At 53.0% G+C, this 13194-nt stretch overlaps 2 protein-coding genes across 3 annotated transcripts in view; both read left to right on the top strand.

Moving 5' to 3' along the window:
• The window catches only part of LOC123584420 (zonadhesin-like), a 63777-nt gene extending 52753 nt beyond the window's left edge, over positions 1–11024 (top strand). For both annotated transcript variants that reach the window (XM_045452285.1, XM_045452369.1), the window contains 8 exons: positions 805–906; positions 3659–3851; positions 4223–4359; positions 4707–4931; positions 5270–5411; positions 7550–7673; positions 8041–8175; positions 8931–11024. In XM_045452285.1, coding sequence (XP_045308241.1) covers positions 805–906; positions 3659–3851; positions 4223–4359; positions 4707–4931; positions 5270–5411; positions 7550–7673; positions 8041–8175; positions 8931–9269 — 1397 coding nt within the window. In that variant the 3' untranslated portion in view covers positions 9270–11024. The remainder of the gene's footprint in view (positions 1–804; positions 907–3658; positions 3852–4222; positions 4360–4706; positions 4932–5269; positions 5412–7549; positions 7674–8040; positions 8176–8930) is intronic.
• Positions 10160–13194, top strand: part of LOC123584362 (zonadhesin-like) — a 65676-nt gene continuing 62641 nt past the window's right edge. Inside the window, exons 1-3 of the mRNA XM_045452230.1 lie at positions 10160–10344; positions 11064–11204; positions 11307–11453. Of these exons, the coding sequence (XP_045308186.1) occupies positions 11396–11453 (58 nt within the window). The 5' untranslated portion in view covers positions 10160–10344; positions 11064–11204; positions 11307–11395. The remainder of the gene's footprint in view (positions 10345–11063; positions 11205–11306; positions 11454–13194) is intronic.

Consider the following 13194-nt stretch of genomic DNA (forward strand, 5'->3'; position numbering starts at 1 on the left):
ATTTGATGTATATTGTGGGGCAGGGCCAGGGCTGTGGGGGAGCCCACTGAATGCATGGGACACTTAGGAGACAGAGCCGCTCCCAGGGGAACTAAGAGGGCTTGCCCATCCATCAGTGTGAAGCAGCCTAGGGAAACACATGGCTGGACTAGAGGCAGGCAAGGACCTCAGTGAAGTGTCTGGCTGCCTGGAGAAGGACCATAGATTGCACTGCAGTGACAGGAGGACTAGAAAGGCACAGTGGGAAAAGGAACACAGCTGACATGGACCTCTTGCCAGCCCTCCGCCCACCCATGTTCTGCCTCACACACTCTTCTTGAGCGCCTGCACGTACCAGCCACTGGGCCAGTGTTAGGGTCCCTGGAGCTCACTGTTAGAAGACAGACAGACACAGGAACCCCCTAAACTACAGTGTGGAGAGTATTGAATCAAAGTAAGGACAAAGCCATCGAAGCTCAGACACAGGTACTGGCAGTCTTCTTGGCAAGGGACCCAGGAGGCTTCTTGGAGGAATAGACATGGGAGGCAGGCCCAGAAAGTGCACAGGCTCAGTCAGTCAGTCATGGAGGGCAGGGAGAACCCTTCAAGCAGAGGAAGTAGCTTTTTGGAGAAGCAGAGAGCAGAGACTTTGCTGCTCTGATCTTCTCCCTGGCAGTGATGCCACCCCAGGGCTCTGGGCTATAGATTGCCACAGAGGCCAGCCTGGTCTTGGGCCCCCAACTCACCACCCTAGGGCCTGCAGACTCCTCCCATGATGAGGCCCTGAGTCCTGGTGGGACCCACCCGTATGGCTTCCCTTCACAGGCCACTTCTGCCCAGATGGTGCCATCACCATGCCATGCCTGGCCAGGACCTTTGAAAGCAGGAGGGAGACACCCCACCCCAACACCAGCTTCTGCTCAGCAGGTCAGTTCTGAATTTTGTCTGCTGTTTGTACAATGGGAAGAATGAGTTGCTGACTTTGCTGATTAGGTGCTCATCCAAAGTCTACCATACATACTTCATGATGCTGACTATAGCCGGCGGCATCTCCAGGCCCTGGTAGAGGTGAACACCAGGAAAGCCCCACTCAGGATGCAGCAGGCCCCATCAGACTACCAGGTCTGGGAGCCCCATGTTGTCTTTGCTCAGCTGGGAAAATCAGGACATGTGCAGGAGGTTCAAGGCAGCCCAAATTGTTCAACATAGAGTTTAAAGGCAGAGGGGTCATGTGGCTGGGAACCACTCGCACTGAGCACATGGAGAAAAGAAACGAACAGTTGAAAAGTGAAGAATGAAAGTGCTGGTAGGCACAAGGGAGGAGTGGTCAGGAGCCCAGACAGAGAACACCATGTGGGAATTGGGACACATCCAGATCTGCTATTGATGGGCTATCGGTAGGTTCCTTGACCTCTCTAAGCCTCAGTAGTAATATTTGCCTTATAAGGCTTCTGTGGGCGTCAGACAAGACATCTATATAAAGGACCTTGCACTGAACCTAGCACACATTGAGTGCTCAGGAAAGAGTTGCTTCTGACCTCATAATCACTGCCATCAACAACTTCCCCTATTACCTTGGAAGAATGAGTCTGGGGGCAGAGAAGGCGTGTTTATCAGGTCAGACCACTCAGTGTCCTGAGGGAATATTCCCCCTCTCCTGCCCCAGCACCACCAGATGCACCACCACAGATCACAACGCACCGTCACGTAAGTGCTTGTGACAGCCAGTAGTGGTTGAGGAGAGCTTGTGACCACCCTGGGGATGTCACGATTTGGGGGCTCAGGAAGCTCACTCGCTCCCCAGGATCATCTAATTTTGGCAGCGAAGCCAGGACCAGAACCCAGGTGTCAAGACAGCACAGGGCTGATGCCCTCCCCGGCAAGCCTGGGCAGGGTTGAGGCTCCTGAACTTCAGCCCCACACACAGTGCTGTATGAGATAGGAGGGCACCTGCCAATCCAGCTGCTGGCCTTTGGACAGGGCCACTGCCATCAGCGATAATGGTGTGTGGCGTTGGGGGGCCCTGGATACCCAAGAGACCCACCACATCATGGGCCCTAGGCCACTGCTCCCTGCACACAATAGGTCTCACTGCCCGCTTGCCTGTCCCCTAGCCCAAACAGTTCTCTCCCCTTGCCTGCAAGCTCTCCACTGCTTATTCTTTTAGTGCTGTCTCCAAAGGCCAATACAGGATTTCTCCAGTAAAATATAAACGGCCACAAACATCTTCCTGCTTCCCATTTGTCACAGCTCTGCAACAGTTCTGAGCACCAGTTTACTTGCCATGGGCTGGGTGACACTTGAGGCCCCTCCAAGCTCTGACATCCTGAGTCTGTGACTCATGGAACACAGTATAGGTTTGATCTGGCAGGGGAGGAAAGGCCCAAGCACAGTGGGGTGGGGCTGGAGCACCTCTTGGGTGTCAGACTCTGCACTGAGTGTTCTCACATGCGTTAGCTCACATAACACCATCGAACACCATCAATTATGATCTGGGGCTCATAATCCCCTCTGAACTTCAGAGGTCACTTAAGTGGCTGGGGTCACATAGAGTGAGGTCACAGTGCAAACCCACATCTGTCTCATTACTTTGTGACACCCCAAGAATGCCCCGAAGTCCACATGGATGGATGTTGGATGGTTTTGAAAGGAAGAGAAAGAGGCAGGGACAAATTCCTCACAGCCTCCATTTTGCCCAATTCTGAGGCTGTTAACTGGAGACAGGGCTGGATCCCTGGTAAGTGGTTCAAGGAAACAGATTTCTGTGACGGAGCCTCTCAGCTACTTTTCTGTGAAGTTCTGAAGCCACCAACTCCCTGGGCCATTCCTCGGAGCCATGGAGGAAAGTGTGATGCTTCCTCTGCAGCCCAGGGCCAAGACCAGCCCCCACCAGAACCAGCCCCTGGAGGATAGGGCCAAAGTGGGCACTCAGGTGAGATAGCTGAGTAGGAAGGAGTCATTTCCTCTGCAGGTCCCAGGAGTTGGAGAGCGAGGAGCAAAGTGTCCAGCAGCATCACCCGTGGTCACACATTAACTTCCCTACTAGGAACCCCAGTTCCCATGTGAGGACAGAGTGAGGGCAGAGGCTGTCCCACACTGAGACAGAGCAACAGAAACAGCAGAACTAGGAAAGTGACCCAGCCTCCAAGAAAGTGAAGATAGGTCTGGTGTGAGCCACAGCAGCCGGAAAGTTTCCTTTCTCCCCAGGGTGTTGGAACTGTGATGCTGCGATGTTGAAACTAGGACTCACGAAGACTTGCCGGGTGCCCAGTACTGCACAGGGGCTCTGTCACATTGCACAATGTTGTCACGGCAAGCCTGGGAAGTTGTGTTGTTGTAATCCCATTTTATAGAAAGGAAGATGGGAGTTTGAGAAGCTAGGAGACTCCCTGTCATAGTCGTCTGTGGGCTGTGCTGCTGAGGCAGTGGGAGCCCTCTGAAACCTGCAGCACTGAGACAGCAAGGAAGCCACTGGTCTCTGCATGGAGAGGAAAGGACCCCCCCCCCCCCCGTCCTGCGCCTTGGTAAATGCCGATGGCAACCCTCCTCCCTGCACTCCCAGGCCCACAGGAGGATCAGACCCACCAGGGCCTGGGAAGCATTCATTGTTTTCCTTTTGAGGCCAGCAACGCAGGTCCTTCGGAGAGAATTGCAGTGATGTGGGCTGTTCTCTCCCCAGTTCTCAGCCAGTGTCTGCAATGCCCAGCGGGATACTTCTGCCCCAACCAAGCCTCCCAACCCATCCCATGCCAGCCAGGCACATTTAGCCCGAATCCAGGCCAGGATGAAACCACAGACTGTGTTCCATGCCCAGCAGGCAAGGCCTGTACCCAGGCTGGGCTGACTCAGCCAGATGCAGAGTGCACACCGGGGTAAGGAACTTTGATTTCTTAATGATATAGAGGTGACTGGATGGGGGCTCAGAGTCCTCCCCCTACCATCTTTCAGGAGTCATACCCTCAGATTCAGGTGGGGATTCAGCAAACATCCACCCACCTCCGTGTCCTGGGAGGGCCCCTGCCTCCCAATCAGGGCTCAGTGTCACTCCAGTCCCAGGCTCCAGGACCCTCCCCAGGAGCACCGGGGCCTGAACATGAGCTGGAGGCAGCTAGGTAACTCCTGTCTTTCCCACGGGGAGAAAGGGGCACAGGGAGGTTACTGCAACAAAGCCACAGAGGCCAGCAGGCACAGTGGGATTTCCCTGCGACTACCCAGGCTGATGGATGCTCCTTGGTTGTCGTAGGTATGTGTGCCCTGTGGGCTCTTCCAGCCCCAATGCTCCCACCCATGCCTGCCCACCCGGGACATTCAGCAGCCGCAACAACCTCTCCGACCTGTCACAGTGTGAGGTCTGCCCCTCGGGAGTAGCCTGTCCTAGGGGTGAGTGAAAAGGGGGAAAGGCAGCCTTGCTGCCTATTGGACCCTGCCTTTTTGGGTGAAGAACCGTCTCCACTCCTAGGCAAGGAAGGCCAGGAAAATAGACCCTGACCCATAACCCTTTGTTTTCGCACAAAGATCATGGTTCACCTCACTTAGGGTGTCCGAGGATGGGACCATGAAGATCACTGCATTCCCACCATGCTGCCTCAGGTAGCCTTGGGCCGCTGCTGACCCAGATGCCCCTTTCACCAATGCCAGGCCCCAGCCCATGTCCCTGCCACTTACCAGAGGGATGTAGCTGGAGGGGGTGCTGCTCCTCCGGGTCTAATTCAAGATTGTGTTTGCAGGAACTGGAAGTCCAAACTGGCCCCCCGTCCCCTGTCCAGCTGGCCATTATTGCCCTCTGGGCACCAAACGGCCGACCCAGTTCCAGTGTCCCCCAGGCACCTGGAGTAACCAGACTGGACTAACAGCAGTCGAGGAGTGTGTACCTTGTCCCAGGGGCTGGTTCTGTGTCACTGGAGCCCAGCTTCCCTCAGGGACATGCAAAGCTGGGCATTACTGCCCACAAGGTGAGTGGGGCCAGGGTCTGCTCTGCAAGGTCACAGGTGAGTGCCAGAAGAGAAAGCCATGAGCCAGCCTGCCATACTAAGGTTAGATTTCAAGAGAACCTTCCTGAGAGTAGGGCCAAGACTGCTCAGCTGCTGAACATCCTGAATGGGGATTCCCAGGGTATGAGTCCAGACAAGGCTGGTCCTAGGTGAGTGGCACCCCCTGCTCCCTGCCCCTTCCCCAGTGGCCTCTGTTGAGGAACCGTCCCCAGGCAGTAGGGTGAGAAGCTACTGTGCCTGCATAATGCAGCCCTGGCCCCCCTCTTCCCTCCTGAGACCCCTCCTTCTTTCTGAAACAGGTACAATGTGGGGCACCCAGTTCCCTTGCCCAGCAGGCACCTACAGCTCTCAAGCAGGCAACAGCCAGATGGAAGACTGTCTGCCATGTCCCCCAGGGGCCTTCTGCCCCAGTGGTGCCCCCAAGCCCGTGCTCTGCCCACGGTAAGGGAGGCCGAAGGGTATGGCCATCCTCAAAGTCACCACATGTTTATTAAGTACAGGCTGAAGCCTGGCACTATGCCAGGCATCGAGGGATTTATAAAGAGAGATGAGGGTCTGGGCTGCCTTAGGACCTGATAGCTTTGTTAAGATAAGACATAGGAACTGAAAAGGCAAGGGCCAGGGCTGAGATGCAGGGTCGCAAATTGGAGTGGGACCCACCCCCACCCTCATGGCCCTAGATGTTGAAAGGGAGAGAACTCACTCTGGGCTGGAGTCAATGGGTAAGGTGCCCACACCCCAGTAGAGAAGCTGCTTCAAGAACAACACACCCCAAGGCCAAGCACTCTGGAAGCTAATTCTGGCTGACATCTTAGCAGCTATCATTTGGCGCTCTGGAATTCTCTCTGTTGATTTGACTGGTTTATGAAGATGTGCCCCTTATTCCTCTGGTCACGGAGTAAACTTTAAGAATTTTTCTTATTTTGAAAAAGTGATACATATTCTTCACGTAGAAAGTGAAAACAGTAGTAACCAAAATAAATTTCAGACCAAATATAGATTTCCATGTAAAAAACAAAACTGTAGGGGTGCCTGGGTGGCTCAGTTTGTAAAGCATCCGACTTCAGCCCAGTCATGATCTCGCGGTTCCTGAGTTCAAGCCCCACATCGGGCTCTGTGCTGACAGCTCAGAACCATGTAGTCTGCCTCAGATACTGTGTCTCTCTCTCTCTCTCTCTCTGACCCTCCCCTGCTCATGCTCTTTCTCTCTCTCTTAAAAATAAATAAATATTTTTAAAACTTTTTAAAATAAATATTTACAACCAGACAGAATGTGGAAAAGAAGCATGACATGAAAGGCAGAAAGAATTGAGGAAAGACCACAGGATCTGAAGGTAGTTATTTCAAGCTTCTGTTCAACAGCATCATGAACAAAGTTAAAAGGCAAACAACCAAGCAGGGAGATGTTTTCAATATGAACGTCAGGCCAAGCATCCATCTACTTACTGCCTTATTATATAAGGGCCATTACAAATCACTTACAATAAGACAGAGAGAGACAGACAGACCAACGAGAGACCACACCAACATAAAAACATAAACAAAGTAGAGGAACAGACAACTTTTTGTTTGGTTGTGTTTTAATTTATTTAAATCCCAAGTAGTTAACCTTCGGTGTAATATTAGTTTCAGGCGCACCATACAGTGATTCAGCAATTCCATACATCCCTCAGTGCTCATCGTGACAAATGCTCTCCTTAATTCCCAGCACCTGTTGCCCCCCTCCCCCTCCCCCCCCCCTCCTCTCTGGTAACCATTAGTTTGTTCTCTATAGTTAAGAGTCTGTTTCTTGGTTTGCCTCTCTTTTTTCTCCTTTGCTCATTTGTTTTGTTTCTTAAATTCCATATACTTCAAAGTAGTATTTTTGTATTCTTTGGATAAATACCTAGTAGTGCAATTGCTGGATCATAGGGTGGTTCTACTTTTAACTTTTCGAAGAACCTCCATGCTGTTTTCCAGACTAGTTGCCCCAATTTGCGTTCTCACTAACAGTGCAAGGGGGTTCCTTTTTCTCCACATCCTCACCAACAACTGTCATTTCTTGTGTTGTTGATTTTAGCCATTCTAACAGCTGTGAGGTGGTATCTCATTACAGTTTTGATTTGTATTTCCCTGATGATCAGTGATGTTGAGCATCTTTTCATGTATCGGTTGGCCATTTGTATGTCTTCTTTGGAAAAGAGTCTATTCATGTCTTCTGCCCATTTCTTAGTTGGATTATTTGTTGTTTCAGGTGTTGAGTTTTATAAGTTCTTTATTTATTTTGGATACTTACCCTTTATCAGATATGTCATGTGCAAACTTTTAATAGAAGGACGATCAGCCTATAAGCCGGGTTTTAAAACCTCTCTCGATACGCTGTCCCATCTAGGCCACATTTAGGGCCACACCTACCACATCCTCAGCATAACCCAGGGGTTTACAGCCAGGGTGGGACTTGGCCTTTAAATCCGGAGGGTGAGGCTGGAGACAGTGGTGGTCTCCTGCCCTCCATCAATGGTGATCCCATGTGGCTGTCACGGCTCCACCCCAAGAAGGCTGTGGGCACCCACACTCCTTGCTCTCTGCTTCTTTTCCAGGGGAACCTCCCACCAGAGTCTGGGTGCAAGGCTGGCTGTGGCCTGTGTGCTTTGCCCTGCAGGTCACCACTGCCCTGAGCCAGGCACTGCTACTCCACAGCCCTGTGGTGCTGGAAGCTTCTCTGTAAGTGTTCCCAGAACAGACTCCATCCCTTAGAGGGCTCAGAAGGGGGAGGATCCTACAGTCAGGGAAGTGGGGAGGTGGCTAGGTGCAGCCTCCATCCTGGGCCCCTTTCCTCCAGGCGTTGGAAACCTGCGGACCAGGGCAGGTGCTCAGAGAGTACCTCACTTTTACTGGCATCTGCCCTGCTCTGAGCCCCTCCCATGCCCTGCCCTCCTCAGAAGGAGATGTACACAATAGCCTGGGGTCCCAGCCAGCAGCATTCTCAGTTCAATTCCACATGTATTCTGAATGCCTACAATGTGCCGGCCTTGGCCCAAATGTTAGAGGAGTGGAAAGAAACCAACCTTATTGCCAGTCCTCCTTCCAGGGTCCAGGCCATCTCTGGTGCCAAAAGTGCTCAGGAGGAAAGCTCTGCAATCAGACAAAACTGGCCCGCCCCACAGCATGTCCACCCGGGCACTACTGCCCAGCCCCAGGCCTGCTGACCATCCCTTGTCCCATGGTAAGAAGATCCCCTCAGCCCTCCTGGCATCTCTTCACCTGTGCCTGCAAAGGCTCTGGAGCCATCGGCCCTGTACCGGTGGTTGGGGTGGAGGACACTCCTTCACTGTGACACGGCCACACGCCGGCCCTCTGCCTCCTGCCCCACTCTGATGAGGAGCACTGGACCGCTCCCTTTCTCAAAGCTGATTTCTGATAGTGGTGTTTTAGACCAGAGGTCACAAGGGGCAAAGCAACCCAGGCTTGTGGAAGGGGGAGGGAAGCAGGGAGAGGGAGGGAGAGGCTCGGGAGCTGAAAGATAGAGACTCAGGTGGAGCTGCCAGCAGGGGGGGGCTGGGGGCGGCAGCCTTTGTTCTCCAGGCTCCAGAACCCTCCAATCTCCCCCACCCCCCACTGTAGCCATGGCTTCTTCTCCCCAAGATATGCGCACCTCTTCAAATGATCTGATGTCCTCTATTCTCTCTTCCTGTCTGCTTTTGAAATCTGCTGTGAATTAATCACATTCCTCACTGGGTGGGTGTTTTGCCATCAAACACTGTTGGTCTATCAAAAAGTAAGTCCCTCTCATTCGTGTGTGTGTTCTGGAGGCTCATTCATCAAGCAGGCCATTTCCTCCTCCCCAGCCCTGTCGTGTCCAGGGTGAGGGTGGAGGGGCCCCGCTCTGTTCCCTTCCTAGCAGAGCAGCCAGGCTACCCAGGCCTGGAGCCCCATTCTGGCCTCCAGGTCCTTGACGTCAGTTCAACGTTCTCTGTTCAGGGCACTTTCCGAGAGGCCCCTGGGGCAGCACGTGTGGAAGACTGCCAGCTGTGCCGCCCTGGGGCCTTCTGTGGCAGAACAGGCCTCACTGAGCCCCAGGGGCTATGCAGTCCTGGGCACCACTGTGGGCCTGGTTCCAACACCTCCTCTCCGGTGAGTGCAGGCCCTCCTGGGCCTAAGGGAGGCAAGGCTGGCCTGAGCTCAGAGGCCTGGGCTGGAGTCAGGGGACACCAGTACCTACCTTTAGGGCTCACGGCTTCTTGGGGTAACAGAGCAAAAATGGTGGGACGTTGCAGAGACAGAGCCAGTAAAACTGCAACCATTAAACATGGCCAATAAAAATGTGGAAGGGCCAAAGTATTTAATATCAGTTTCCAGCTTTTACCTAAAAAGCCACCAAATACAAATAAGTCATCAGTTAGGAAAAAGCACAACAGAGCTGACAATTAAGACACATGAACCAAAGCCATTTCTGTACAATATGCATCTACTAATCATCAAAAGTAAACACAGTTGCTGAGGCCCTAAGAAGACACCGCTGAGGGATAGAGTCCATTTCCAGTGGGCCGCACCTGGGCCCAGGCTGCCGGACAGCAATCGTGAAACATGTTGACAAGAGCCTCAAGGCAGTTTGTACCCTTTGATCCAATACTCATGTGGGAAAGAACATAAAAGGGAAAAAAATGTCATTCATTTAAATATGTTAAAGATGTTCAAAACACCACACATTTTAACAGCAAAAGCACAACACAAAACAACACAAAGGCCCAGTAATAGGAAAATATCTAAGCACAGATAGGGAATACCATCCAGCTGGATAATAGGTGACAGTTAACAATGACAGGTAGATATACTGTCGACTCATAGATGACTGAAAGATGATGCGTAGGTAAGAGTGAGAGAGATAAGACCGACAGACAGATGTGCCTTACCACAAGTGTAGCAGCACTTTCAGCAAATAGGCAGAGAAGTGGGATTGTTTAGGCTACTCAACATTAAAATTTATTTCATTTTTCTGAAAAGTTAAACTCCCAGGGCATTTCCCAGAGGGGGGCGTAAGTCAGGTTGACGCGTGTAAATAAGCAGGAGTGCACTACTGGCTGACTGAGGCAGGCCTCCTCACAGAGGGGTTCAGAAGGACTATGAGGGAGCCCAGTGGAGAGAACCCCTTTTTCTCAACTTTTAAAACTCAACCGGACCCTCTTCCTCTAGGAGGGACTCCCCTTTGGCGACCTCTGCCCTGCTGGCCATTTCTGCCCTGCTGGCACCAAGGATGCCAGGCAGAGACCCTGCCCAGTTGGCACCTGGAATGCAGAGAGAGGGGCACAGGATGTGAGCTGGTGCCTGCCCTGCCCACCTGGGTTTTTCTGTGCTGCAGCAGGCCAGGCTGCCCCCAGGGGCCCGTGTGCACCAGGTGAGGGCATCCATATCTCCCCCGATGGCCCGGCAGGAAAAGCACCAAGCAGAGGATGGTCAGGTCTGCCACCTGGGCTCTGGCCCTAGGACCCTCAGCTCCCGAGGTAGAGACATGTTAGCGAGAGCTTAGGGGAAGTGTGCCCAGGTCAGTGAGGCTCGGCTTGGCCTTGGGAGGCAGGCTGGAAGCTACTAGGTTTCCCTTCTAAATGGATTGTTCCGAGTCCTGAGGCCTAGATGAGGGGGAAGGAGAAGGAAAAGAAGGGCCAGGGATGAGGAAGGGCAGTGGTGTTCCAAAGGCTAAGGAAGAGTCTTCTGCCTGCTTGGCCCGGGAAGGCCCATCACCTTGTCTGTGATTGGGACAACACTTTGACCTTCCCCCAAGGGCCTCTGGATTGGGGGGGGGGGGGGTGGGTTCCACGTACAACAGAATATCCATGGGTTCACTGGGGAGTGAAATTTAGGTTCAGATGGATGAGACTCAGGCACTCTGCTCCACCATCCTGCCACCCACCTCAGCCTCCCTTTGACTAAATGGTGAACACGTATTTGAAGGTGTACATTCAAAGGGACCTAGTTAATAGCTCATCTGGGATATCCACAGAGCATGTTGCCATCAAAGCTGTTATTAGTGTGGCAGGACCCTTATGGATGGGAAGGCAAGTAGCACAGCTCCAGCACCAAAAAATAGACCAGCCTCAATGCCTTCTCTGCTTCTAGGATATTACTGCCCAGGAGGGGCGTGGACCCCGACACCTCTCAGTGGCCCATGGGGAGATGGTGGCTCTGTGGGCCACATCTGCCCTGAAAGCTCACAGGTGGCCACATCCCAGACAGATGGGCATCACAGCAATGGCTCAGGTACTTGGGCTGGCTCAGAAGGCAGACCAGAGTTGCTGTGGAAACCATCTACAACACAGGGTGGGCAAGGCCACAAACTGACACACATGCTTTACTTTCCAGGCCAAGAGAGCCACCAGGAGAGGACCTGCCCTCCCAGTCATTACTGTCCCCAGGGCACTGGCCACATCCCCTTTCCTTGCCCTCAGGACATGTCCAGTCCATGGAAGGGCCAAAGCCCAGCCCAGAGCTGTTGGCTATGTTTTGCAGGTGAGGAAACAGATGGGAGAAATTGGGGTTTCTCCTGGAGAGTCAGGTCAAAACTGTGTTTTGGGGCCTGGGGAGCAGCAGGTCACTGGAAACCTCTCTCTGATGGCCTAGGGTACAGGAGGCCCTGGGAACGGTGGTCCAGGACAGGGCCTTTGGACTGGGCAGAAGTCCAGTGGCACTATTCCTTGCTGTGGGAAATCACTTAACTCAGTTTCTCATGTGCCCAATAAGAATACAGAATATGGGAATTTGTATCATTGAGGTAAAAATTAGATACGACAGTAAATAAATGCTTACCTTGACTGAGGCAAAGAAGTGGCCATAATACAGAAGAACAGGTTCCATGGAGGAGACAAAGGGCTTGGCATGGTCCTGCGTAAGTGAGGATGTGTGCTCAGTGACACTCATGTCATTGGCCCAGAAGTGACAGCATGGGACTGGGCTTCTTGCAGGGCAGGCTGAGCAGTGGCTCCATCCAACGCCCTGCTTCAAAGGGTGGGAGTGTTGGGAGCATTGCAGGCCTGACCTTGGCTGTACCTCACTCCCCAGGGCAGCATCAAGAGACCTTCTGGCAGAGTGAGTTAAGGGTGGGGCTAGATAAGGGCAGCTATGAGATCGCAAATCATGGAACCTCTGGGCTGGGGGAGCCTCAGGGAACAGGACTTCCTTCCCTGTCCTTCCTCCAGTGACAAGATGGGGCCTGGCTGGTGACCCCACTGAGGTCTTGCGTCTCCCAAGACCCTGCCATCGTGACCTCACTGCCATCCGTGCAGGTTCTCTGTGGCCAGGGCCAGCACGGAGCTCATGGGCAGCACTCTAGGACTGTGCTGTGGGATGAGCACCAGCCCGGCAGCCCCTGCCAGACAGCACCTCTACCCCCCACCCCCACCGGCTCAGGGGTGCCCCACGGGTGAGATTATGGACCATCTCCCAACCCCAGACCTCCCTCGTCCAAGGATAGCCCACAAAGAGCAGCCACTGTTTATCCTCCCCCTTGTGACATCAGTGTCCTTAGGGGTGTGGAGACAACTCTCATGCAAACCGTAAGACCACAGATGTTTAAAACTCTGTTACTCTGTCTTCCTCCTTCACCTGCCTGTTGCTGGTACAACATGCACTGCACGTGTTTCCTATGCTCACACATGCCCGCAGATGTGTACACATCATGCTTCCACAGGTAAACCTGCCAGCTTGGGGGCAGTGACAAAACCAGGATCACACATACTTTTTTTTCTCTTCTCCTAACTTCTCCTATCCTTCTTCTTCTTAGAGTTTATTACCCATAGATTATGTGCTCCATGAGCTCATAAAGGGTCATAACGGTGCAAATAGAAATAACAAACTTGGCCAAGAAGGGAACAGGCTTCCAAAACAAGCGTCCCAGAGGCCTTCACTCAGTGGCTCAGACTCTGCTTCTCAAGCTGGGTGTGGAGCCCCCAGTCCTCCTGGTCTGTCCTGTGCCCACCTTTCTCCAGAATAGGCCACATGCTGGCACCCCTGTACTTTCTCCTGACCTTTGCAGTCTGCCCAGGTAATTTCTGATTACATCTCTGTGCCCCACCCCCACGCCTGGGGCCCCACCCGCTGTCCCTGTGATGAGCCAGGACTGGACAGGACCCTGGGCTGGAGCTGCCTGGGCAGTCAAGGGTGATGTCACTCCAGTTTTTAATCTCTGCTACTGTATTTCAGGAAATGTCCTCTACAGAGGGTGGGCGAGACTGGGACTACTGAGTGATTGGTT

This window comes from Leopardus geoffroyi, chromosome A1, assembly GCF_018350155.1.
Source record: "Leopardus geoffroyi isolate Oge1 chromosome A1, O.geoffroyi_Oge1_pat1.0, whole genome shotgun sequence".
In the NCBI taxonomy this organism is placed as follows: domain Eukaryota; kingdom Metazoa; phylum Chordata; class Mammalia; order Carnivora; family Felidae; genus Leopardus; species Leopardus geoffroyi.